Source organism: Malaclemys terrapin, chromosome 2 (assembly GCF_027887155.1).
Source record: "Malaclemys terrapin pileata isolate rMalTer1 chromosome 2, rMalTer1.hap1, whole genome shotgun sequence".
NCBI lineage: Eukaryota > Metazoa > Chordata > Testudines > Emydidae > Malaclemys > Malaclemys terrapin.
Window position 1 is genome coordinate 1,566,649 of NC_071506.1, and position 25,836 is coordinate 1,592,484.

Consider the following 25,836-nt stretch of genomic DNA (forward strand, 5'->3'; position numbering starts at 1 on the left):
GGGTAAGATCTGATTTGTATATTGACCTGGATCTGGGGCTTGATCCTTCGGGATCGAGAGAACTTTTTTTTTCCCTTTTACTGAGGTATTGGTTTTCATAACCATTTGTCCCCATAAGGAGTGGCACTGGTGGTGATACTGGGAAACTGGAGTGTCTAAGGGAATTGCTTGTGTGACTTGTGGTTAGCCAGTGGGTTGAGACCAAAGTCCTCTTTGTCTGGGTGGTTTGGTTTGCCTTAGAGATGGAAAAACCCCAGCCTTGGGCTGTAACTGCCCTGTTTTAAGCAATTTGTCCTGAATTGGCGCTCTCAGTTGGGTCCTGCCAGAACCAGCATTGTTACACCTTCCAAGATTATGATATGGAAGTGGTCCATGTTAAGGGGAGTGCAAATGTTATAGCTCAGGGGTCGGCAACCTTTCAGAAGTGGTGTGCCAAGTCTTCATTTATTCACTCTCATTTAAGGTTTTGCATGCTGGTAATACATTTTAATGTTTTTTAGAAGGTCTCTCTCTAAGTCTATATATTATATAAATAAACTAGTGTTGTATTGTAAAATAAACAAGGTTTTCAAAATGTTTAAGAAGCTTAATTTAAAATTAAATTAAAATGTTGATCTTAGGCCACCAGCCCGCTGCTGGTCTGGGGTTCTGTTCACCTAGGCCGGCAGCAGGCTGAGCAGGGCCGGCGGCCGGGACCCCGGTTGGCAAGGGTCCGGCAGCCAGAACCCCAGACCGGCAGCAGGCTGTGTGGGGCCGGCGGCCGGGACCCCAGACCAGCAGTAGGTCTCAGCGGCTCAGCCCACTGCCGCTTAGGGGTTCCATCTACCGGCTCCTGCCAGCCGGGATCCCAGCTGCCGGATCCGCTCAGCCCACTGCCAGTCTGGGGTCCCGGCCTTGCCCACATACAGTGGGTACTACTTCCTCTCTGGTTCTGGCCATTCTCTTCCTCTCTCTGCACCGAGCTGCGGGTGGGAGTGCACCCGGGGCTCTGGCTCGGGGGGTGAGCAGCGAGGGGCGGCGGGGCCGGGCGGCTCCCCGGGGCTCAGGCCACGGGCGGGTTCGCCTAGACACGTTCCGAAGCTGGGCCAGGCCCCGCGCCTGGGGGTCCCGGGTAATGGGGGGCGGGGCGGGGCTCTCCGAACCCCGCCGGCAGGAACCGCCCAGGAGACTCAGCGGCAGCGCACGGCATGCTGGGATGCGTAGTCCCCGTGCGCTGCATGCCGGGATATGAAATCCCCGCGCGGAGCACGCCGGGAGCGGGGCCAGTGGTCTTGGCGCGGTGCATGTCGGGATATGAAGTCCTCGCACTGAGCACGCCGGGAGCGGGGGCAGTGGTCTTGGCGCGGTGCATGTCGGGATATGAAGTCCCCGCGCAGGGCACGCCGGGAGTGGGGGGCAGTGGCCCTGGCGTGGTGCATGCCGGGATATGAAATCCCCGCGCAGGGCACGCCGGGAGCGGGGGCAGTGGTTTTGGCGAGGTGCATGCCGGAATGTGAAATCCCCGCGCGGTGCATGCCGGGAGCGGGGGGGCAGTGGTCTTGGCGCGGTGCATGCCGGGATATGAAATCCCCGCGCGGAGCACGCCGGGAGCGGGGGGGCAGTGGTCTTGGCGCGGTGCATGCCGGGATATGAAATCCCCGCGCGGAGCACGCCGGGAGCGGGGGGGCAGTGGCCCTAGCGCGGTGCATGCCGGGAGCGGGGGGGCAGTGGCCCTGGCGCGGTGCATGCCGGGACCGCGCCATGGCGGGCTTGGAGCTGCTCTCGGACGAGGGTTACCGCGTGGACGGGCGCCGGGCCGGGGAGCTGCGCAAGGTGCGCGCGCGCATGGGGGTCTTCGCCCAGGCCGACGGCTCCGCCTACATCGAGCAGGGCAACACCAAGGCGCTGGCCGTGGTGTACGGGCCGCACGAGGTGAGGCCGGGCCCCACTTCCCCAGAGCCGGGATGGAACCCAGGAGTCCGGGGCCCCCGCCACTAGCCCCCGCTCCCCCCCCCCCCCGAGAACCCAGGAGTCCGGGGTCCCTGCTCCCCCCAGAGAACCCAGGAGTCCCCCGCCAGTAGTCCCCGCTCCCTCCCAGAGAACCCAGGCGTCCAGGGCCCCCGCCACTAGCCCCCGCTCCCCACAGAGAACCCAGGAGTCCGGGGCTCCAGCCACTAGTCCCCGCTCCCTCCCAGAGAACCCAGGCGTCCGGGGCCCCCACTCCCTCCCAGAGAACCCAGGAGTCCGGGGCCACCGCCACTAGCCCCCGCTCCCCCCCCCCCGAGAACCCAGGAGTCCGGGGCCACCGCCACTAGCCCCCGCTCCCCCCCCCCGAGAACCCAGGCGTCCGGGGCCTCCACTCCCTCCCAGAGAACCCAGGAGTCCGGGTCTCCAGTCTCCTCAACTACTAGCTCCCGCTCCCCCCAGAGCTGGGGATAGAACCAGGAGTCCAGGCCTCCATCCCTGCTCCCGCATCCATTACCCTCACTCGTGATTGCACTGGTCAGCTTGGCCCTGTGTCAGATGGAGGAGCTGGGTGTGGGAGAAGGCAAGCTAGAGAGTAAAACACCAAACAAACCCCCTTCCCTGGAGACGATCAGCCGTGGCTGGGACCCATCAGGGTTTTGTCCCTAGTAAGTTCACTGCTTCTCAGGTCCCTGGTACTGGTGGGGGAGATCCTCGCTCGTCCTGCTTCGCAGGCCTGTCCCCAGGGAAACGTGCCCTTGGTCCCTCTCCCAGTCCATAATGGGCAGCAGTCCATAACACCCAGTATTGCTAACCTGTCCCTGAAATCCCTCTGAGACTCCCCCGAACTGCAGGGCCCTGACCCCCCCCCCCTCCCCTGGACACTGCAGCGCCCTGTGGCCTGCTAGCCCAGCCGTGTTACCGTCTGTTGGCAGATGCGCGGCTCCCGCAGTAAGGCCCTGCACGACCGGGCGCTGGTGAACTGTCAGTACAGCATGGCCACCTTCAGCACAGGGGAACGCAAGCGCCGGCCCCATGGCGACCGCAAGTCCAGTGAGATGACGCTGCACCTCAAGCAGACCTTCGAGGCAGCGATCCTCACCCAGCTCTACCCTCGTTCCCAGATCGACATCTACGTGCAGGTAGGGGGTTTCTAGCCTTGGCCCCCCCAAGCCATGGCACCTTTGCAGTGGGGCCAGTGGCTCCGTGGCTCCAGCCTCACACTGGTTAACCCAGCACCACTTGGCTTCTGTGGCCCGCAGCTCCTCACACAGCACTGGCAGCTTCCTGGCTCTATGGTGTGCTGACCCCAGGGCGGTATGTCCCACCCCAGTTGCCTATAATAGGTTCCTGGAGCAGGTGGGAAGGGGGCTCAAACCTTGCCCGTTGCTCCTTGGGCCTAGGGAGCATGTTGGGGAGCAGTATGATGTGCCCAAGGGGCACGAGGAACTGTCAGCTGAGCCACTGGGGCAGGGGTTGGTGACCTATGCGACGGGCACTTGCCTGGCTGGGGCAGTGGCTCATGCATCAATGTGGGGAGGATTGTTTGTATGGGGTTCAGGCTGGGACCGGCCACAGTGCATTCTGCTCCCTGCCCCACTAATGCCACCGTCTGCTCAGACAGCAACACTAGGTGACGGGGAGTTTGCCCAGGGCTTGTACTGTGTCACAAGCAGGTGACTGATCGCCAAGGAGGCTTGTGGGCATGCAGGGTCCGGTTCTGAGCTCTGTGGGGCCAGACACAGGGTCCCTTAAGTGGGTGGGTGCAGCCTGCTCTGCCTTCTGTGCTAAGCACTGTGCCTCCCCAGATCCTGCAGGCGGACGGTGGGAATTACTGTGCCTGCGTGAATGCAGCCACGCTGGCCACCATCGACGCAGGCATCCCCATGCGAGACTATGTGTGCGCCAGCTCTGCCGGCTTCATCGAGGACACGCCGCTGGCCGACCTCAACTACGTGGAGGAGGCAGCCGGGGGCCCCCAGGTGGCCCTCGCCCTGCTGCCCAAGTCGGACCAGATCGCCCTGCTGGAGATGAACTCGCGGCTGCACGAGGACCACCTGGAGCAGGTCATTGAGGCTGCTAGCAAGGCCTGCAAGGACGTCTACGCCGTGCTGGACCAGGTGGTGCGTGACCACGTGCACGAGGTCACCACGCTGCTGGGGGAGTGAGCGCACAAGCGTGTGTGCCTAGGACCAGCACTGCGTGGGGGCAGGGAGCACTGCCCTGGCCTCAGCAAGGGATCGGTTCAGCAGCCAGTGCCCATGGCAGCAATGTGCCCTTTCATCCAGCAGCCTGGTTCTGTAACACCCCAACGTCAACATCTGTGTTGGGCCCAGGCTGAGCTCCTCTGCTTGGTGGTAACATTGCGTCGGTACATTTCAGCGTCTTGCCGGTGTCTGTAAAACCTGCTGTCTCTCACTGGGTGACGGACCCTGACTCTGCTACTCGTGTCTGTAGTCCTGGTTGCCTACACCCGGACTTTGGGCCCCCTCTCAATCTCCTAGGGGCCACGGGAGGCTGGGACGTGCCTTCCAGGAGGCAGCTGTTCCATGGCTCGGGGCAGGAGCTGCTCACTCCCCGGATATCAGTGGCCGCTCCTTTTTATAAAAACCGCTCTAAATAAAGTGTTGTTTTGGTGCAAATTGTATTTTGTATTTGGAAGGGCAGCCGGCCCCCCTGGCTGAGTGCAGGGCAAAGAGGAAACAGTGCTGGTGGGGATACATCAGCATTGAAGTCTTGCAGTTCCCATGTGCTGGAGGAAGGACCGGCGCTCTGCGATACCAGTCTCCATTGTGCCAGGGTTCCTGCCTATGACAGTTCCCAGGAATAACCCTATGTGAGCTGGAGTCTGCTGTGAACCTCCCAGCCTAGGCACCCCCTCTGCTCGCTGCAGGCTGCTCCTGGCATTGGTATGGTGGCTCTGCCGTCCCTAGGCAGGGTCCTCAGACCCCACGGGCAGTTGTGACACCAGTGCCAGGGACCCCCGCCTGCTGGCACCATGGCTCCCTGGCCTGCCAGGCTCCGTGCCGGTGAAGCTGCCAGTGCGGCAGGGTTTAGAAGAGATGCTTCTGGCACAAGGGCAGTGGTCGGGTCTGATCTGGGAAAGCTGATGAGTAGCCCTTGCCCTGAGCTTTCCCAGCACCCATCTGCCCAGAGGAGCTCAAATGCTTTATAGCCTGAGACATTCTGAGCCTCAGCCCCCTCCTCCCCATTGCACCTACACCCACCTGGGGCACAGTCAATACACGGGCTGGGTTCTGAGCCCCGGGCAGAGCGGGGGGGGGAAGGCCCCATGGCTCTTGAGCGTGTTGGGGTCTCGTGAAGAGCCAGGAGTTTCCTGCTTTAACTCTTTGGTTCCCAAACATTACGGTTCAATGAGCACCGTGTTTGTTCTGTGGAATTTCCCTTGTTACAGAAACTCCCTGCAGCCTGGGAGTGCTCTGGGGTACTGCACAAGCTGTGCCCCTTCATCTTCTGGGCATCTCGTGTTGGAGGAGCTAGCGCTCGGCCTGCCATACGGCCCACCTGTGTAAACACCACTTAGCTCCTTGGCACTAGACTAGAGCAAGGGCTCCCCAGGAAGGCAACTGGCACAAGGAGGGGGTTGCGCTTGCGCCCTCCATGCTGACCCTTAAAGGCACAGTCTGCCTTTGTGCTGCTGGCTGCAGGATGAGCAGGGCATGCTGCGAGGGTCTAGTTTGTCTTTAAAGTGGGGCGGGGGGGGGCGGCATTAGTTTCTGCTTGAACATTACGTTGTAAACTCAGGTCTGATGGGAGCAGGAAGCCTGTGGTGGCTGGAGAAGCGGTCGTGGTGCAAGGGGGAATATGGCAGTGTCACGGAGTATTGGGGGACTCAGGGCCCTGCACCCCCGGCTTCCTGCGATTCACCATGACTCTCAGCCAGCCAGTAAAGCAGAAGGTTTATTTGGATGACAGGAATACAGTCCAAGACAGGTCTTGCAGGCACAGACAACAGGGCCCCCCTCAGTTAGGTCCAGCTTGGGGTCCCAGGGCATGCCAGCCCACCCCCCTTTGGGGGGGTCAGAGCCATCTCTGCCTCCCAGCCATCTCTCCAGCCTCCCTCCAGCCTGCCTCCAGCCCTCCCCTTTCAGCGACCCCTCCCACAGCCTTTGTTCAGTTTCCCGGGCTAAGGAGTCGCCTCGCCTTCAACCCCTTCCTGGGTTCTCATGTTACACACTCAGGTATGCGCCCTCGGGCAGATCCCATCCTACAATGCAGACTATCCCAGCACACTCCCCTGTCAGCATTCACAGACCACAGTGAGAACAGGCCCAGTTCGTCACATCTCTCCCCCCTTCGAGACCGAACTGAGCAGGGTCACTTTAGCCAGTGACCCGGGGAAGTTCGAACCTACCCCCGTTCCCATGGATGCCCCCGCATCCCTCCCATTCCTTGGTGAGAATTACACCAGGCCCCTCCAGTTTCACGCTCCCCCTTAGGTTGGGGGTGCTTGATGGCACTCGCAGTTCGCATGTGGGAAGGTTTATGCGGCCTGCGCCCTTTTCCCACCCCCATACCTCTGGGGCTCCAACTGGGCTGTGGTCTTCTCCCAGCGCTCCAGTCTGGAGGTCTGTGCTTTGGGCTCTCTTGGTTTAGAGCCGCCCTTTTTACCTTGGCCACCCTCCAGAAAGGATCCTTTATGCTGGGCAAGGGTCCTAAAGCTGTTTTCCCCTTGTCCCAGGCCTTCCTCCCCCTCTGACAGGGGTCACAGGATCCGCAGTACTGTCGGACAGTAACAAAGACCCCAGGCCAGTAAAAGCTCCGTAGCAGCCTCTGCTGGGTACGCCAGGTTCCCTGGTGCCCTGAGAGGGGAATGTCATGGGCCCGGCACAGCAGCTGGCGGCGATACTTCTGGGGTACCACCAGCTGCCTCCTGATCCCCCCTGACTCCATTTTCCCTGGGGGAGCCCATTCTCGGTACAGGAACCCCTTCTCCCACAGGAATCTTTTCCGGCCACCTCGTCCCATGGTCTGTACCGCATTGAGGTCGGCCAGGTCCCTTATCTTCCGCAAGGAGGGATCTCTCTGTAACTCGGCCTGGAACTCAGCAGCTGGGACGGGGATGGCCACCTGCTCTTTCTCGCCCGCTGGGTCCGAAGCTGCAGCCTCCCTGAGCCGCGTCCCTGGGTGTTCCCTCCCCACCAGGTTAGGGTCCCGCGCCTCAGGCAAGGCACCCCCCCCAAGGCCAGGGCGCAGTGCCCCTCGCCGGCTCTGACCGCGGGTCACAACTAAGGCGGTCTGGGGGCTGCTGGGCCAGTCCTCTAGATCCCCCCGCATCAACACCTCAGTGGGCAAATGGTGGTGCACTCCCACGTCCTTGGGGCCCTCCTTGGCCCCCCATTTCAGGTGTACCCTCGCTACGGGAACCTTGAATGGGGTCCCGCCCACCCCGGTCAGGGTCAGGAAGGTGTTGGGCACCACCCGATCTGGGGCCACCACCTCGGGCCGGGCCAGTGTCACCTCTGCGCCCATGTCCCAGTAACCATAAACTTCCTTCCCATCCACCTCCAGGGGAACAAGGCACTCGCTCCGCAGGGACAGCCCCGCGCCAACCCTGTAAACGGAGAACTTTGAATCCGGAGCATCTGGCCCCCCAGAGAAACTAGCCTGGGGCTCTCCTCCCTCCTTAGCAGGTGGTACCCTGCCAGCCCCCCTTCCCTGGGAATGCTGCCTCTCGCCGGGCTGGGTCTCTACCCAGTCAACCCTCTGTGGGTTCGGCCTGCTCAGTCTGTCCCTGAGCCTGGGGCACTGGGCCCGTATGTGGCCCTTTTGGCCACAGTGGTAGCAGCCCATGTCCCATGGGTCCCCTTGAGTGGGTCGGATGGTCCTGATGCCGGATGTTCCCCTCTGATGGGGTTTTTCTGTATTTTCCCACGGGGAGGTCCCATGGTGACTCTCTCTCTGCGTTGTGGTGGGATTGCTCCTTTGGGACTCCTCCCTTTTATCTCCTGACCGGCTCTTTACGAACTCATCGGCCAGCCGCCCTGCCTGTCGCGGGTTCTCTGGCTTTCTGTCCACCAACCACAGCCTCAGGTCAGATGGGCACCGCTCATACAGTTGCTCCAGTACCAGCAGTTTGACCAGGTCCTCCTTCGTCTGGGCCCCATCAGCCCACTTGCTGGCGTATCCTTCCATGCGGGCGGCTAGTTGTAGATATGAGATCTCAGGGGTTTTATCCTGACTCCGGAACCTTTCCCGGTACATCTCAGGAGTCAGCCCAAACTCCCGTAGCAGGGCCTTTTTGAATAGTTCGTAGTCCCCTTTCTCTGCCTCTTCCAGTTGGCGGTGCAATGCCACGGCTTTGGGGTCCAGTAAGGGGGTAAGGACCCGGAGTCTGTCCGCGGGATCAACCCGGTGCAGCTCGCAGGCCGTCTCAAAGGCCTCCAGGAAGTCATCCATGTCCTCCCCCTCCTTGTATGGGGCCATGATGCACTTATCAAAGCTCCGTGCAGTCCTGGGTCCCCCCTCACTCACCGCAGCCGGGGGTTCGCTGCCCTTCAATCTCGCCAGTTCCAGTTCATGCTGACGCTGTCTCTCATTCTCCTCCCGTTCATGCTGTCTCTGTCTCTCTTCACGCTGATGCTGTCTCTCTTTCTCCTCCCGTTCATGCTGACGCTGTCTCTCTTCATGCTGTCTCTGTTGTTCACGATCCTCCAGCTCCCTCAGTTTTAGCTCTTTCTCCCATTCCAGCCAATTCCGCTCCCCGGATGCCGAACGTCGCCGGGAGGATCCTCTGCTGGCCGGCGGGCTTCGCCGGGGGGACCCCCTGCTGGCCGGGGGGGTCACGGCGCCCTCGGTATTTGCTGGGCTCCTCCCCACCCTTCCCCTAGGCATAGGAAGGAGGGGTCTCGGGAAGCCCTCAGCAGCCGGCTGACCACTCCCAGCTGGGACAGACACTGGTGCCTGCGCTGCATTTGCCAGGCTGCTTCCCTGAGACACAGGGATCAGTTCATTCGCGCGATCTTCTGCCTCCAGCTGGGCAATGAGCTGTTCTTTGGTGAGCCTCCCAATGCGCAGCCGCCTCTGCTTGCACAGCTCCACCAGGTCGCTCTTAAGCCGCTTGGCATACATCTTCCTGCTGGCCACTCACCGGCCTGTGTGCTCACAGCTCCCCACAGTTCCCAGGGGGACCCCTAGTGTGCCAGCCCTTCTCGAGGTCACCGCCTCTCTGCCAGGGTCGAGCTGCAGACTCCTCCGCCCCTGGGACCACTCGCTGCGATCCCCCCGGGGGACCCTGTTACTGCAAAAGTCCTTCTCGCTGGTCACACACTCCCAGGGGTAATAACCGTCTCTCTCCCACTCTTCAGCCGGCCTGGTCCCCGTCAATCCCCCTTCGTTTTACTGCTCCCCAGTCACTTACCGCAGGAAGCGCCGTCCACGGGGTGCAGTAGATCCCACCGCTGCCACCAGTTGTCACAGAGTATTGGGGGACTCAGGGCCCTGCACCCCCGGCTTCCTGCGATTCACCATGACTCTCAGCCAGCCAGTAAAGCAGAAGGTTTATTTGGATGACAGGAATACAGTCCAAGACAGGTCTTGCAGGCACAGACAACAGGGCCCCCCTCAGTTAGGTCCAGCTTGGGGTCCCAGGGCATGCCAGCCCACCCCCCTTTGGGGGGGTCAGAGCCATCTCTGCCTCCCAGCCATCTCTCCAGCCTCCCTCCAGCCTGCCTCCAGCCCTCCCCTTTCAGCGACCCCTCCCACAGCCTTTGTTCAGTTTCCCGGGCTAAGGAGTCGCCTCGCCTTCAACCCCTTCCTGGGTTCTCATGTTACACACTCAGGTATGCGCCCTCGGGCAGATCCCATCCTACAATGCAGACTATCCCAGCACACTCCCCTGTCAGCATTCACAGACCACAGTGAGAACAGGCCCAGTTCGTCACAGGCAGCATGTGAAGAAGGGATTTAGTAAGCGGGGTTGGCCCAAGGCCCTTCTAGCCCAGTGTCCTGCCACCAACAGAGGCAGCACTGGCTGCGGCAGAGGCGGGGTAAGGAATGGTTTAAAACAGTATTTTTCTTAACGTGCATTTATCAGCGGCAGACAGCATCCAGCCATACCCTCTTCAGGACCTGGCAGCCAGCGAACCAGCTGCAGGGAGGCGCTGTCCCCCCTGGCATGGGACATGATGATTTGACAGCAGTGCCTGGGGAACGCCTGACCAGAAGAAGAGCTATGTAGGGCTCAAAAGCTTCTCTTCCACCAACAGCAGCTGGTCCAATACAAGAGATATTGCCTCCCCGCCTTATCTCGTGGTGAGACCTCTCCGCTGATGTAATGAAGACCAGGCTCCTGGCTCACCAGCCACCTGGCTTGGGGGTGGGCGTGTGAAGTCTAGTGGTTACAGTTGGGAGGGACAGGCTGGGAGCCAGCTTTCCTGGGTTCTATCACTGGCTCGAGGAGGGCATGGGGCTGGGAGCCGGGACTCCTGGGCAGGGCCGGATTAACCTTTTGTGGGCCCGGCATCAAACATATTTGTGGGCCCCCATGGGGGCAAAGGAGCGTGGCGTGGGGAGGTCGGTCCCCAGAGCAAGGGGCCAGCCAGGGGCAATGGGGCATAGTATGGTGGGGCTGGACCGCTCCACCCAGCCCAGTGGAAGGGCACCATTTACAAAACGGCAGTTGCCGGATGCACACTGGGCTGCCCGGCCCTGTGCTGCCAGCATGCCCCTTCCCCTTGGGGGTTGGCCCATGCCCTACCACACTGCCCCTGAATCCCTATGCCAAACGTCCCCTGGAACGGCTATGCCCAGCTGCCCCCCCACAGACCCTCCACCACAAATGCCCAGCAGCCCCCCCCCCACAGCCTCACCACTACTGCCCAATGCACTTCCCCACAGCCCACCACCACAACTACACAGCACCCCACTCACACCCCCCACTGCCCAGCATCCCAACACAGCCCTCCCCAACTGCCCCCCCGGACGTGGTCCACGTGAAGGGAAGTGACAACCTGATAGCGGACGCGTTGTCCTGGAGAGAGGGCCCTGAACTTCCCCAGGTCACTGGGCAGAGTGACCCCGCTCAGTTCAGTCTGGAAGGGGGGAGAGGTGTGACGGAGCAGGGCAGATTTGACCTGGGAATGTAGCCTGGGAGTTACATTGAACTACCTGAGCCAGGAAGGGGGGTGGGAGAAGTGACACCTTCTGCCCGGGAGAGGAACAAAGGAGAGGAGGAGCAGAGGGGAGGGAGGAGAGAGCTGCTGGAGGGTTTTGGGAGTTCTTCAGTTTTGGGCTGGGAGGTGCAACGCAGGGAACCCCAAGCTGGGGTCTAAGCTCCCTGCACTCCCCAAGAGGACTTGATTGAGGGGTCCTGGTTGTATCTACAAGCTCTGCTGTAGACTGTGTTCCTGTTATCCAATAAACCTTCCATTTTACTAGCTGGCTGAGAGTCATGGTGAATCGCAGGAAGCCGGGGGTACAGGGCCCTGAGTCCCCCACACTCCGCGACAGCAGGGCACAGTCAGATTCTGGATGCTCAGGTAAATGTTACACCTAGTGCTCAGATTTAGTTCTGTTTCTTAGCAGAGGTGGCTAATTAATGAGACCATAAACCTTGGAAATCAAATGAAACCTGAAGTCCGTAGAAGACCCCGAAAGGCCCTTGGGGAGTGGAGTGCAAGGAGAGGAAGAGTTCCCTGCACAGCTTACCTCTCAATTCTCATTTTCCTGTACTGAGCGCAAAAGTCGTGAATCAGCTCAGGGTAGGGAGGAGATACCATATGTGTGCAGTGGTTAGACAGGAAACAGCAAGGAAGTGGACTGGTATTGAGTGAAACTGTAAACATCTTATGTATGCCTGACGACTGTATGTTTGAGAGAGTTGTGTGGGAAGTGGAGGTTTTAAGTGGGCTTTTAGAGGAAATGTAATTGAAAGGCAGCAGAAAGTGGAATCCCGGCTTTTTAAACAATCCTCCAATAACACACAAAAAAGCTCATATCTAGTTACTCATTCAAAATTAGAATCAAGTTACAGCAAGATTTCATCATCAATGAAGTAAAATCCTAAAGATTTCAGAACACAACTGCTATAAGGAGCCACGAGGGAAGCAATACAAAGTCAACCTTGTCACAGAGAAACACAGTTAAACTATTTCTCTTTTTTTTAACCAGCATAATCTCCCCCAACGGAAGGGCGCTGTTCCTGGAGAAGGGTCCTAGAGAGGGTTTCTCTCATTGGCATAGGCCATTCACCGCCCTGAAAGGCAGGAACGAGGTCGATGGAAGAATTCTTCCGTCCACGGCCCGGACTGATGTAGCTGTGCCGACGTATGTTCCCCGTGCAGCCCAGGCCTGAGGGTTGGTGCGTGCTGAACAGTTACTTCAAAACAGCCCCGTCCGTCAGGAGCGTGTGACACAGCCACGCCGACCTAACCCCCAGCGTAGCTAAGGGCACGCGGGGAGGCGGTGGGCCTAAAGCGACGGAAAGACCTCCTCCGCCATGGGGTTGTGCCAGCCTAGTCTCCGTAGCGCAGACAGGGCTGCCACCAAGAGACAGGAACAGGCAGCAAAAGCCAAAGCGGCCCCAGGGCAGCGGGTGAGCCTGCATGTTGGACGAGGGGACAGGTGTTTTTGACAGGCCGTGCTCCCATCAGAGGGGAAAGAGACAGAGCAGCGAGCCAGCTCCCCTTTGGGCAAAAGAAGACCCCGGTCCAAGCCCCCCAGTCAGCAGCCTGACCTCTAACTAACAGAGCCACAGAGTGTCATGAACCGAAGTTTCTAAGCTTCGCTTTGCTGCATCAGTCACAATTGGGAATCAGGAACGCGCCAAGGACGGGTTGCGAGCAGCCAAAGCAGGAACAAGCCACAGCTCCCCACGGAGCCGGGCCGGGGACACGAGCGCTAACACGCCCGCCGGGCGGCTCGGGTCTCCCGTCACCGAGCGCCAGGGGATCGTGCGCGCGCATCCCCCATTGCCACCAATGCTGCAGTGGCGTTAGCCGCATCGCAGGGGCCACTACACCCGCAGTGCAATAGGTGAGCCTCACCCTGGGAAAATCACCTTTGTGATCATGGTATCTCCCCCCACCCCCAGTAGATCTGATTGGTTCAGCCGCGGCCGCCGCTCGCCCTCGTTCGCCCCACACTCTCAACACACGGTGGGGCCCGACCGCCGCACCCCGCCCACACCGGCCCTCACTGCCGCGAGCCGCCCCGACGTGGCCCCGGGGCCCCTCCCTTCTCCACACCGAGCCCCGGGGGCCAAATTCGGGCCCTGCTCGGCAGCCTGCTCCCGCTCCCACAATGCTCTGCGCGCACAAAAATCTGCATACGTGCTCACGCGGCTCCGCCCCTCGGTCGGGCCCCGCCCCCTGCCTGCCGGGCCCGGCGCTCTCCCCTGGCCAGCCCCGCCCACTTCCCGGTTCGCCAATACGGCCTGTGCTGGGCCCGCCCCCCGCGGGGGCGTGGGGGCTGCGTCACGTGCCCTGCTCGGGAAAGGAGGGGCCCGCCGAGCTGTCACCCGAGCGAGGCTCGGCGGCTCGGAGCTCGATTGAGCGGCCTGAGCCCCCGCGCGTGCCGGGTAGGTGCGGGCCCGGGGGGGCTGCTCGGGCACTGACCCCCCCCCACCCCCCCGGGCGCGCGGTGCTGGCGGGGCGGGGGAGGGAACGGGCCCGGACGCGGCTCCGCGCGGGGCCCCCCGAGCCGCCCCCACTGCATTCACCTGGGCCGGGCCCGCGGGGGGTCTGGGGGGTGCCAGGCCGTGTGCCGGGCTGTCCCTGGGTGTGTCCGGCGAGGGGCCGGGGGGCTGTCGGGGGCCGGGCTGTCCCTGGGTGTGTCCGGCGAGGGGCCGGGGGGCTGTCGGGGGCCGGGCTGTCCCTGGGTGTGTCCGGCGAGGGGCCGGGGGGCTGTCGGGGGCCGGGCTGTCCCTGGGTGTGTCCGGCGAGGGGCCGGGGGCTGTCGGGGGCCGGGCTGTCCCTGGGTGTGTCCGGCGAGGGGCCGGGGGGCTGTCGGGGGCCGGGCTGTCCCTGGGTGTGTCCGGCGAGGGGCCGGGGGGCTGTCGGGGGCCGGGCTGTCCCTGGGTGTGTCCGGCGAGGGGCCGGGGGGCTGTCGGGGGCCGGGCTGTCCCTGGGTGTGTCCGGCGAGGGGCCAGGGGCTGTCGGGGGCCGGGCTGTCCCTGGGTGTGTCCGGCGAGGGGCCAGGGGCTGTCGGGGGCCGGGCTGTCCCTGTGTGTGTCCGGCGAGGGGCCGGGGGGCTGTCGGGGGCCGGGCTGTCCCTGTGTGTGTCCGGCGAGGGGCCGGGGGGCTGTCGGGGGCCGGGCTGTCCCTGGGTGTGTCCGGCGGGGGGCTCGGTGGGGGCCGGGCTGTCCCTGGGTGTGTCCGGCGAGGGGCCGGGGGGCTGTCGGGGGCCGGGCTGTCCCTGGGTGTGTCCGGCGAGGGGCCGGGGGGCTGTCGGGGGCCGGGCTGTCCCTGGGTGTGTCCGGCGAGGGGCCGGGGGGCTGTCGGGGGCCGGGCTGTCCCTGGGTGTGTCCGGCGAGGGGCCGGGGGGCTGTCGGGGGCCGGGCTGTCCCTGTGTGTGTCCGGCGAGGGGCCGGGGGGCTGTCGGGGGCCGGGCTGTCCCTGGGTGTGTCCGGCGAGGGGCCGGGGGGCTGTCGGGGGCCGGGCTGTCCCTGGGTGTGTCCGCGAGGGGCCGGGGGGCTGTCGGGGGCCGGGCTGTCCCTGGGTGTGTCCGGCGAGGGGCCGGGGGGCTGTCGGGGGCCGGGCTGTCCCTGGGTGTGTCCGGCGAGGGGCCGGGGGGCTGTCGGGGGCCGGGCTGTCCCTGTGTGTGTCCGGCGAGGGGCCGGGGGGCTGTCGGGGGCCGGGCTGTCCCTGGGTGTGTCCGCGAGGGGCCGGGGGGCTGTCGGGGGCCGGGCTGTCCCTGGGTGTGTCCGGCGAGGGGCCGGGGGGCTGTCGGGGGCCGGGCTGTCCCTGGGTGTGTCCGGCGAGGGGCCGGGGGGCTGTCGGGGGCCGGGCTGTCCCTGGGTGTGTCCGGCGAGGGGCCGGGGGGCTGTCGGGGGCCGGGCTGTCCCTGGGTGTGTCCGGCGAGGGGCCGGGGGGCTGTCGGGGGCCGGGCTGTCCCTGGGTGTGTCCGGCGGGGGGCTCGGTGGGGGCCGGGCTGTCCCTGGGTGTGTCCGGCGAGGGGCCGGGGGGCTGTCGGGGGCCGGGCTGTCCCTGGGTGTGTCCGGCGAGGGGCCGGGGGGCTGTCGGGGGCCGGGCTGTCCCTGGGTGTGTCCGGCGAGGGGCCGGGGGGCTGTCGGGGGCCGGGCTGTCCCTGGGTGTGTCCGGCGAGGGGCCGGGGGGCTGTCGGGGGCCGGGCTGTCCCTGTGTGTGTCCGGCGAGGGGCCGGGGGGCTGTCGGGGGCCGGGGAGCAGGGTTTTGGCCCAGGCAGGCAGCTGGCCGCATTGTGCCCGCACCCCTCTGTGGCTGCACGGAGCAGGGTGGGGACCGTGCCTGCGTGATGGGGCTCCCGGGTGCCTGTCAGCTGGAGACGCTGCCCTTCTCTCTGCAGTGACCCCGTGGGCCCCAGCCGTCCGCCATGGGGCTCCTGTCGGACCCGTACCGCAGGCGAGCGCTGTCCCGGCTCATCCTCCGCCTCAACACCCCACTCTGGTGAGTGCGCGGCCCCTGACTTCCTGGGCTCCATGGGGAAATGTCTCTGTTTCCTCCCACCCCCACGCGCTCTCCTTCCTTCCGTCTTATTCTCTCCCTCAGGGCCACCCATCAGTGCGGGAGGGGGCACAGCACTGTCTCCTCCAGAGCCTGGACCCAGCCCTCCTTGCGCTAGGAGCCCAGAGTCGGGGGAGACATCGAGACAGCGTTGCCTGTGTGGTAGTGCCGAGCGGGGGAGCCAGCTGGGGGTCAAAGCCGTGGCCACCACGTGCACAGATCCGCCCTTTTTGTGCTGCTCTTGGACCTCCCTGTTAGACCTGACCCCTTCTCTCCTGGGGCAATGGGGCCAGGGCAGGGAGTGGGTAGGGAGGGGAGCAGCACGTGGTCTTCACCCCCTTGTGTCTCCTGTCTGCAGCATCCTCAGCTACCTGGCTGGGCTGGGCTGGTTCCTGGGCCTGGCCTCCCCACCCTTCACCCTGCGCTCCTACATGTCGGAGAACGCCATGGGCTCCACCATGGTGGAGGAGCAGTTCGTGTTCGGCGAGAGGGCACTCTCCTACGCCCGCGAGTTCGCTGGCCACAAGAAGAAGGTGGGGTGAGTTCAAGCCCAGCAGTTGGGGGAGCCCCTGGTCAGGATACAGGCCAAGCACTTCTCCGAGGGCCCCGGGCCAGCAGGGAGGAAGGGTGGCACCCCATGGCTACATGAGGGGACTGCATTGTCAGCTGCCTTTATAATACCCAGGGGTGTCCTGCCAGGGCCCAGCATGTAGAACTCAAGGCAGGTGAACTGCATGCTGGGAGTTGTAGTCTCAGGAGATGGGATGGCTTTGCAGGGCCCTGCAGTTTGTCCTCCTTTTGCATTGGCTGGTGTATCTCAGTCTGGAAGGCAGGGCAGTGGCACTGTGCTACGCGGCACTGGGCGAGTCCGTGCCCGTGGGTGGATAGAGCTTGGCTCTGAGAAGGGCCATCTGGGGATTGCTATGTGTGCTGGGCTCGAGCGTTGCCTGTCTCGTCTCCTTCCCCCGCCCCCCCCCCCCCAGTGAGGGGGGCCCGTTCCAGCCCCTCACTCTTCTTGTCTCCTTTCCCAGGGGGATCCCTGTGGCCTGGCTGGAGAAGACCATGTGGAACCTGGGCCTGGAGGTTTATAAGCAGCCCTTCTCCCGCACTCTGCCCTTTCCGGACGAGATGCGCGAAAGATACGTATGTGCCAGACCAGGACCGCGGTCCCTGGGAGGTGCCCCATCTCTGCCCTGGGGGTAGGGCACAGATGAGCTGCAGGCACTGAGGGCGGGGGGTTGGTGCAAGGGGACAAATGCGGCCCCTACGCCCCGTGGGCTGGCACGTCCCCACAGAGCTCTGGGGCTTCTTGGAGGATCCTGGCCCTTCCTCAGCTCCGTAGCAAGTGTGCTGATCCAGGAGGTCTGATCACGGAAAAGGGGTAGCAAAACTGAGGGCTGACAGCACTTGAGGGGCCAGGGCTGGTCTCTGGGCAAAAGGCAGAAACTGGCAAGCTCGCTGCATTCAACTCTGCACCCAGTCCTGACCCACAGCCTCTGCTATCCCAGTGCTGGGCGCCCCCACCCCAGCTCTGAGGGTGCCCCTCAATCCCAACCCACAGTCCCTTGCTATCCCTGCCATGGACTTGCCCCCCGCCGCCAGCTGCTGGTGCTCCTCAGTCCCCTGCCCTCCCCGGTCTGGGGCCCTCCTCAGCAGACACCAGGATGCTGTGTTTGGCTCTGGGGTGGGAAGAAGCCCCTTCTTTTGTGGGTGGGGCTCGGTTCCGCTGTCCCGCTGAGCCCTGGTTCCCTCCCTGCAGATGGTGAAGGGCACGAATGTGTATGGGATCCTGCGGGCGCCACGTGCGGCCAGCACGGAGTCCTTGGTCCTGAGCGTGCCCTGCAGTACGGGGCAGCACAACAACCAGGCTGTGGGGCTCATGCTGGCCTTGGCTTCCTACTTCCGGGGTAAGTGAGTGCATGCCTGGGGGGTGGGGCCTGTGGGAGTGGCAGGGAGGTGCTAGGTCATGTGCACCTGAGAGTGGCTTGCTGCTTAACAGTGCATGGGCCAGGCCTCTGTGTAGTCTGGTGACGGGGGTCTTGTGGTCCCAGGGGTCCGGTGGGGTTCCTGGGGCTGTAGCAGGCTCCCCAGCCAAGCAAGGGGGGGTTCTGGGGCTGTATCGGGTCCCCCATGGCTTGGCGAGCGGGTTCCCTGGCCCATATGAGGTCCTCCCCCTCTGGCCCACTGAGGGGCTTCCTGGGTCTGCATTCCCCCCGGCCCAGCAACGGGGGTTCCTGGGGCAGTCAGGCTGTTCAGATCAGACTCTCATGTCTCAGCCCCTCCCTGTGGCATCTGTGCAGTGTGCAGAGCACGGAGGCCTCTGCCCTGTTCACAGACCCCCGGGGGCCGAGCAGGGAAGGCAACTAGCAGGTTCCTCCTGGGGCTGCTTCGGGCCTCTGGCCCCGTGCGGCTGACTTGACTGTAGTTCCCCCTGCATCCTCTGACACGGGCCCCGCCGTGGTGCATACTGCTCCCCGGGGGCAGCCGGCCTGGCCTTCGCCGACACGGACAGTGCTCGTCTGCTTGCAGGTCAGATTTACTGGGCCAAGGACATCATCTTCCTGGTGAACGAGCACGACCTGATTGGCATGGAGGCCTGGCTGGAGGCCTACCACGACGTCAACGTCACTGGTGAGGCCAGTGGAGCTGTGGGGGCAGGGTTGGGGCTTCGGGGTGGGGCGCAGCTGGGGGGCAGGCCTGGCTCTCCCTGGAGGCCCCTCTGGTGTGTCGCAGCCACACGCTCACTGAGCGTGCACGGCTGCTGTTACCAAGCCAGGGAGCTGGGTGGGGCTCTTCCCCCGCCCCCCAAGCTGGGTTCTGGGCAGGGGGGCTGCCTGGTCTGAGCTGCTGCTGTGCCGGCAGAGGTGCTCTCCTCGGGGATGCTGGGCCGGGCCGGAGCCATCCAGGCGGCTGTCTCGCTGGAGCTGAGCAGCGACGTCATCACCAGCTTCGACATGGCCGTGGAGGGGCTGAACGGGCAGCTGCCCAACCTGGACCTGGTCAACCTCTTCTACGCCTTCTGCCAGAAGAATGGGCTGCTGTGCACCATCCAGGGCAAGGTGAGAGCGGGGACGGCACCATCCAGGGCAAGAGGGAGGGTGGGGGGGGTACCATCCATGTCAAGGTGAGAGTGGGGTGGGGAGTCCGGCACCATCCATGTCGGGGGGGAGGGGGGGGGAGAGACACGGCATCATCCATGTCGGGGGGAGGGGGGGGGAGAGACACGGCACCATCCATGTCGGGGGGAGGGGGGCGGGGGCAGCACCATCCAGGGCACAGTGAGATCGGGAGGAGGGAGGGAGCGTTCCCAGCCTTGCGTTCCCAGCCAGACTCCTCTCCCTGCTGGTTTCTCCTGTCCCCCACCTGCCCCTCCCCCGCTGTTGCTGATTGCACCCCCAGTCCCGCCCAAGGGGCTCTCATGCCCCCGACCAGGCTCCCCAGCTGTCGGTGGGGGGAGGACTGCATGGGGGGGGCGGGGGCAGGCCCTGATGTCTCTGCCCTGCAGCTGCAGCGCACGGACTGGGACACGCTGCCGGCCTATGTGCACAGCCTGCAGACCCTGCTGCTCATGGTGCTGAAGCAGGGCTCTGGCCGGCCCCAGGGCGACCACGGCCTCTTCCTGCGCTACCACATCGAGGCCATCACCGTGCGCGGCATCAACAGCTTTCGGCAGTACAAGTACGACATGGGCACCGTGGGCAAGTGAGTAACGCCCCTGCGGGCAGGGCCTCTGCTCCCCCAGCGTATGAGAGCCAGACGGAGGGGCTGGACTGGGCTAGCGGGGGCGCTGCGAGCACCAGCTGAGCTGGGGGATGGAGGGAGCCCAGGGTTGGGGTGGCGGGGGGCTCTTGGCAGAGCCACGGCCTGGGGAGCCTAGGGGACTGCTGGTCTAGCTCAGCGTGGGGACCAGCCCCAGGGATGGGGCTGAGAGGCTGTGCCCCCCGTTCTCTCTTGCTGCCACCCCCGGGCGAGGACGGTGCCAGCGTCTGCCCCGCTGAGGATCCTGCCCCGCAGGACGCTGGAGGGGATGTTCCGCAAGCTGAACAACCTGCTGGAGCGCCTGCACCAGTCCTACTTCTTCTACCTGCTGCCCTCGCTCGCGCGCTTCGTCTCCATCGGCGTCTACATGCCGGCCTTCGGCTTCCTCATCCTCATCCTCGTCCTCAAGATATCCCTGCGAGGGGGAGCGGGAGGGGGAGGGTTAGGGCTCTGGACTGCAGCGGGGCCAGGCCAAGGGGGACAGGGGGCAGGCGGAGTCTTTGCTCAGATCCAGGTTGGGGAGGAGCCGGCATTTTCCACAAGGCCACTGAACTGCACAGCCCTGCCTGACGGGGGGCGAGGGGCGCGTTCCCCAGGCTGGCCGAAGGGGACCCCTCCCCACTGTGCAGTGCCCCCACTGCCCTCTCCCCAGCCTGGGTCCCCGCGAGGAGCTCACTCTGGGAGGTAGGGGCTGCGCCTGGCTCTGGAGAGTGGCATCTGCCCATGGCCGGGTGGGGGTCAGTGCGGGGGCCCGGTGGGTCGGGCTGCTGTGTGGTTGGTTTCCTTGACTCTGCCCCACGCCCTCGACCTGTGGATGAAGCTGAGTAAATGTGATGCGGGCCCCGAGGAGCAGCTTTGCGATGGAGACCAGGGTGCTGCCCACGCTGCCGCCGAGGTGAGGGGTCGCAGGGCCCTGCCCCAGCCACTCCTGGAGCTCTCCAGGCCCGAGGGTAGCTACTGCCTTCCTCCCCCATCGGCCTTTCAGTGGGGCCCCCGACAGGTTCCTGGCCGTCTAAGGGACATCTGTGGTGTCTGCTACCTTAGTCTGTGAGCTCCTCCCAATCTTGGCCCTCATCACCCTGCATGGATCGGGACCGGGGACCTAGCCAGGTTCCCCAGGGCATCTGGGGCAGGGTAGGGAGCTCCCAAGCCAAGCGACCACCCCACAGGGCCGCCCTGCTGTGTAACCCTCCCCAGCACAGCCCTCGCCCCTTGGTTTGTTGGGAGCTGCCGCTCGGGCTGGGCTTGAAGCTGCCCAGGGCCCTTTCCCTAGAACAGGGAGGCAGATTTGGGGTCCCCCTTCCCCCAGCAGTTGAGATTCCCCCAGGGGTAAGGCCTGATAGGGTTGGCTCTGGCCCTGGTTCAGCTGCCCCCGCTTAGCTTCCCCCCTTCCCGCCCCGCAGGAGTCACGTCCTGGCCTGCTCACCCTGGTGCCACCCCTGCTGATCTGCCATGCCACAGGTCTCACCCTCTACTTCCTGCCTGTGCTGGGCCAGCACTTGGCCACCCAGCACTTCCCCGTCTCGGAGTCGGAGGCTGTGGTGCTGACGGTCATTGCCATCTACGTGGCCGGACTGGCGCTGCCACACAACACACACAGGTACGTGCGGGTCCCGGGGGGCGAGGCAGAGGGTCGTGACGAGATCCGTCACTCACCCAGGGCCAGCAGCAGGTTGTGCTCTGGGGTGAAGTCAGCGGGCCAGCAGGAACACAAATACGCCTAATACACAAGCACAATGACTCCAGAGCTCTCTTCTCCAGCAGGGGGTGCTGTGGGAAGCAGGGCAGGAGCGCTGGCAATGGGGGGAGCTCCCGGCTACTCCAGCCCTGGACTCTCCCAGCAGGGGATACTGTGGGGAGCGGGGCAGGAGGACTGGCAATGGGGGGAGCTCCTGGCTACTCTAGCCCCGGTCACTTCCAGCAGGGGGCACTGTGGGGAGCAGGGCAGGGCGCTGACTGTGGGGGCCTTCCCAGCTACTCCTGTCCCAGCAGGGGGCACTATGACATTCTCCCAGGTACAATCGGACTGCTGAACATCTGTGTCCCCCCAGTTCTCCAACCTGGGGTGCCTTTTACACCGCCACTCCTGGTCTGCCCACACAGCCTCCAGCATGTAACTCGCTCCCCGCTGAGTTACATGAGTGCTCTAGCCAGCCACTCCTGAATTCTATAACAACACCAGCAAATTCCCAATCCCAGACTTTCCCCACAAATGTGTGTCTTGTACTGCCCAGCTCTTTACTCCTAGACAACACAAGCTCATAGAAAGTCCGTCATTTCATTAATAGAAAATATGCACAAATCCTGCTATCTCAAATGGAGTACCCCAGACACTTCAGTGCAAGCACACACTGGTTTAGATAAAACAATAACACAAATTTATTAACTGCAGAAAGATTTTAAGTGATTACAAGTAATGAGGGATAAAAGTCAGAATTGATTACAGAGAAATAAAAGATATCTAATTTAGCAAGCTGTGTGAACTTAAAGCAAAAGGGTTTCTCTCACCATGTGTTCTAGCAATCTTGCAGCCAGAACCTATCCCCAGGCCAATGCTTCCTTTGTCTTTCAAGTGTTGATGCTGTGAGTAGAGATGAAGGGAGAGATAATCTGGGGAGTCTGCTCCCCTTTCTTATAGCAATTCTCTTCTTTGAGAATCATCTCCAGCTGGGGTCCAGGTGGCAACGTCCCTGGGATGGGAGCTTCCAGCTGTGTGTGTGCCAAGATGTAAATTTCTCGCTCACACCCTTTTTCCTGACAAAGAATGGCCACTTAGCCAGGTGATAGTCCATTGGATTTTGTTGACACCTGGCTGAGTAGAATTTTATAATTGGACTTTATATAAATGACTGTCTAGGAAGGAGTACTGCAGAAAGGGATCTGGGGGTCATAGTGGATCACAAACTAAATATGAGTCAATAGTGTCACACTGTTACAAAAAAAGTAAACACCATTTTGGGCTGTATTAGAAGGAGTGTTGTAAGCAAGACAGAAAAAGTTGTTCTTCCGCTCTATTCCACGCTGATTAGGGCTCAACTGGAGTATTGTGCCCAGTTCTGGGTGCCACATTTCAGGAAAGATGTGGATAAATTGGAGAAAGTTCAAAGAAGAACAATAAAAATGATTAAAGGTCTAGAAAACATGACCTGTGAGGGAAGACTGGAAAAATTGGGTTTGTTTAGTCTGGAGAAGAGAAGACTGAGGGGGACATAACAGTTTTCAAGAACATAAAAGGTTGTTACAAGGTGGAAGGAGAAAAATTGTTGTCCTATCCTCAGAGGTTAAGGAGAAGAAGCAATGGGCTTAAATTGCAGCAAGGGAGGTTTATGTTGGACATTAGAAAAACTTCTTGTCAGGGTGGTTAAGCACTGGAATCAATTGCCCAGGGAGGTTGTGGAATCTCCGTCATTGGAGATTTTTAAGGACTTGTCTACACTTACCCGAGATCAACGCTGCGGCAATCAATGCATCAGTGGTTGAGTTAGCGGGTCTAGTGAAGACCCGCTAAATCGACTGCCGATCACTCTCCTGTTGACTCCTGTACTCCATCTGATCGAGAAGAGTAAGGGGAGTCGACGGGAGAGCGTCTCTCGTCGACGTTGCATAATGTGGACCCCGCGGTAAGTAGATCTAAGCTACGTCTATTTGAGTTACGCTATTCATGTAACTCAAATTGCATAGCTTAGATCGACTTTTCCCTTTAGTGTAGACAAGGCCTAAGAGCAGGTTAGACAAACACCTGTCAGGGATGGTCTAGATAATACTCAGTCCTGCCATGAGTGCAGGGGACTGGACTAATTGACCTCTTGCGGTCCCTTCCAATCCATGATTCTGTGACCTTTACCTACAATGTTGCCACACATATTTTACCAGGACAATAATGATCAGCACATAATGAGTTTTCACGATACCTCATAAGGCATGCTTTGTACAGAATCCACAGAATTGTGTAAAAAGGGTGAACATAGACTGTCACAGGGCGCTATAGAAAATGGTACCATTGGTTCTCTGCTGTTTCTCAGCCCTGGCCAGAGTGGGGGCTAGGCAGGTGTCCGCAGGGCCTGACAGCCGTTTCTCTGCTCTGCAGGGTGCTGACTGGCTGTGGGAGTGAACGCGGCTGGATGACCCTGAAGCTTCTCTCCCTGCTGTACCTGGCCATGCTGCTGGGCTGCATCGCCCTCATTAACTTCTCCCTGGGCTTCCTGTTGGCTGTCACCATGGTGCCCGTTGCAGCCATCGTCCAGCCCAAAGGCCCCAAGTAAGTGGCCCCTGCGCATTTCCCGTGGCATCCAGTGAGGCGGCTCAAGGTCACCTGAGCCAGGCCAGTCCATGAGTGGCAGGGGCTCCGTGGCCAGTCTCATCCTAGGTGGGCTCGCTCTGCAGGTGGCAGGATCCTTGTTTGGGTACAGGCAGGGTGCCTTGAGAGCCAACAGCCAGTCCAATGGATGGGCTGGGAATCCCCTCCCCCACCAGGGACCAGGCCCACAGGGGTCTCATTAGACAATATCAAGTTTATGCTGGCATCGGTCATCCCTCTGCCACAGCCTCTCCCAGGAGCTCCCAGCTACTCCAGCCTCTCATAGCACCCCCTGCTCGGGGGAGTAGGGCAGGAGCACTGGGAGTTGTGGGGGAGCTCCTGGCCACTCCAGCCCCAGCGTCTCCCAGCAGGGGGCACTGTGGGGAACGAGGCAGGAGCACTGGGAGTTGTGGGGGAGCTCCTGGCCACTCCAGCCCCAGCGTCTCCCAGCAGGGGGCGCTGTAGGGAGCAGGGCAAGAGTGCTGGGATTTGCCCCTTTTCGGCCCAGCCCTGCTGGCTGGTGCACCTCAGGCTGCCCCGCTCTGATCCCTGGCTGTGTCTGTCTCCCAGGTATCTGTATGCAGTGCTGCTGGTCCTGGTCACGCCAGCTGTCACCCTCCTGCTCAGCATCGTCCTGTACCAGGAGCTGATTGAGTACCCCGTCTCGGCGCTGGAGTGCTGGCAGCTCTTCCTGCAGGCTGTGTCTGAGGGCCTGCTGGACCACTACCTCTACGGCTCCATCGTCTTCCCCTTCATCGCCCTCTTCGTCTACCCCTGCTGGCTGCTGCTCTGGAACGTGCTCTTCTGGAAGTAACCGGGCCCCACCTCTCCTGGGAGCGGGGAGTTGCTGACTGGGCCCCCGCCTGGCCACCGGATCCCAGGATCTGGGACTTGCCCTGGAGCCATTCCACGTTCTCAGGCTGGAGCCTTGCGCCTTTGTTCTGGAAGGAGTGAGGGCGCCTTGGCCTGTTCTGGGGCCTGCAGCAGGAGTCAGTCCCCCTTCCTTGTGCTCAGTGGCCTGATTGGGGAAGGCGGCGCCGTAATGGTGCCAGAGCAGGAGGGGGGCCTGGGACGCCCGCTGAACTCAGCTGTCCATGGGCATCGCACGCTGGGACCTTTGCCTTAGGGGGGCACCTGCCAGCTGCTGCCAGGCGAAGGGGGGCACAGGGCGCTGGGCTGCCTGCAGGGGAGCAGGGAGGCTTTGGCCCTGCTTGTTCCCACAGACAGAGGGCAGAGGGCTGGGCTTAGGCTGGAAGGTGGCAGCACTGCAGGGCGCCACTGCAGATGCTGGTCACCTTGAGTCCACATGTGTGGGGCAGCGGAGGGTGCTCCCCGCTCTTCCTCAGGCATGGGCTGGGCATGCCTCCCTCAGCCCTGGGGGAGGAGAGGAGTGGGGCATGCAGGTTAGCGCACTCCTCCACTGTATACAGGTGGGCCAGGTCCCCAGAGCAGCCAAGGGACTGGGCTGGGGGAATGAACAGGGATTGCGCCGGGAGTGTTCATCTTTGTAATAAAATAACAAGAAAAGCCTTTGGCCAGTGTGGTGGTTCATAGCCGGTGCTGGCAGCGCCCACAGGCCTCCGTCCTTGGGCTGGGTCCTGACCAGCGGTGGGAAATAAATGATCCAGCCTCGGGGAGATTACGGGTTAGGAAGGGAGCAGCTCTGCAATGGGGGGGGGGGGGAATCCACTTCCAAATACACACTGCAAGTGGGGGTGGGGGGTTAGGACAGCAACGCTGGCAGCACGGCAGGGGCAGGCCCTGGCAGGACAGTTCGGGGGGGGTTCCTGCAGGAGGTCAGGCCGAAGGTAGGGTGGGGGTTGTGGAGAAGTCACCCAGGGCCCTGCAGTGGGACACGCGGGCTGAAGTCAGGGTGAGGAGGCAGCCAACTCACACGGTGCAATTCAACATCAACATCCCCCACGAAGCCACTGCTGGGGTCAGAATAGAGCAGCACCGACCCCTGGGCCCCCCTCCTGGGTGCCTGGCAGTGACCCCCCCCCCCCCCCGCAGGGGTTCAGAGCTTTCAAGGGCCTTGGCCCCATCTCCCCACGGGGCCCCTCCCCCCGCCCTGGGACTGGGGGGGTCTGAGTGCAGGAGCCCGGCGCTGGAGGGGGGGGGGGGGGGGCTTCTCCCCCAGCCTGCGTCTGCCCTGGGAGCGCCGTGATTGGCTGC

General features: G+C 62.5%; 2 protein-coding genes across 2 annotated transcripts; both read left to right on the forward strand.

The window, feature by feature from the left end:
* Positions 1–1,685: 1,685 nt before the first annotated feature.
* EXOSC4 (exosome component 4) lies at positions 1,686–4,586 on the forward strand. Its single transcript, XM_054017524.1, has 3 exons — positions 1,686–1,911; positions 2,880–3,086; positions 3,753–4,586. The coding sequence occupies exons 1-3, from the start codon at positions 1,687–1,689 to the stop codon at positions 4,110–4,112; spliced, it is 792 nt and encodes a 263-aa protein (XP_053873499.1). The 5' UTR covers position 1,686; the 3' UTR covers positions 4,113–4,586.
* Positions 4,587–13,377: 8,791 nt separating this feature from the next.
* On the forward strand, positions 13,378–25,191 carry GPAA1 (glycosylphosphatidylinositol anchor attachment 1). The gene is made up of 13 exons (XM_054019530.1): positions 13,378–13,483; positions 15,448–15,548; positions 15,964–16,143; positions 16,637–16,748; positions 17,365–17,512; positions 18,135–18,236; positions 18,468–18,664; positions 19,111–19,307; positions 19,620–19,773; positions 20,164–20,259; positions 20,768–20,964; positions 23,452–23,622; positions 24,232–25,191. The coding sequence occupies exons 2-13, from the start codon at positions 15,475–15,477 to the stop codon at positions 24,473–24,475; spliced, it is 1,872 nt and encodes a 623-aa protein (XP_053875505.1). The 5' UTR covers positions 13,378–13,483; positions 15,448–15,474; the 3' UTR covers positions 24,476–25,191.
* Positions 25,192–25,836: the final 645 nt, after the last annotated feature.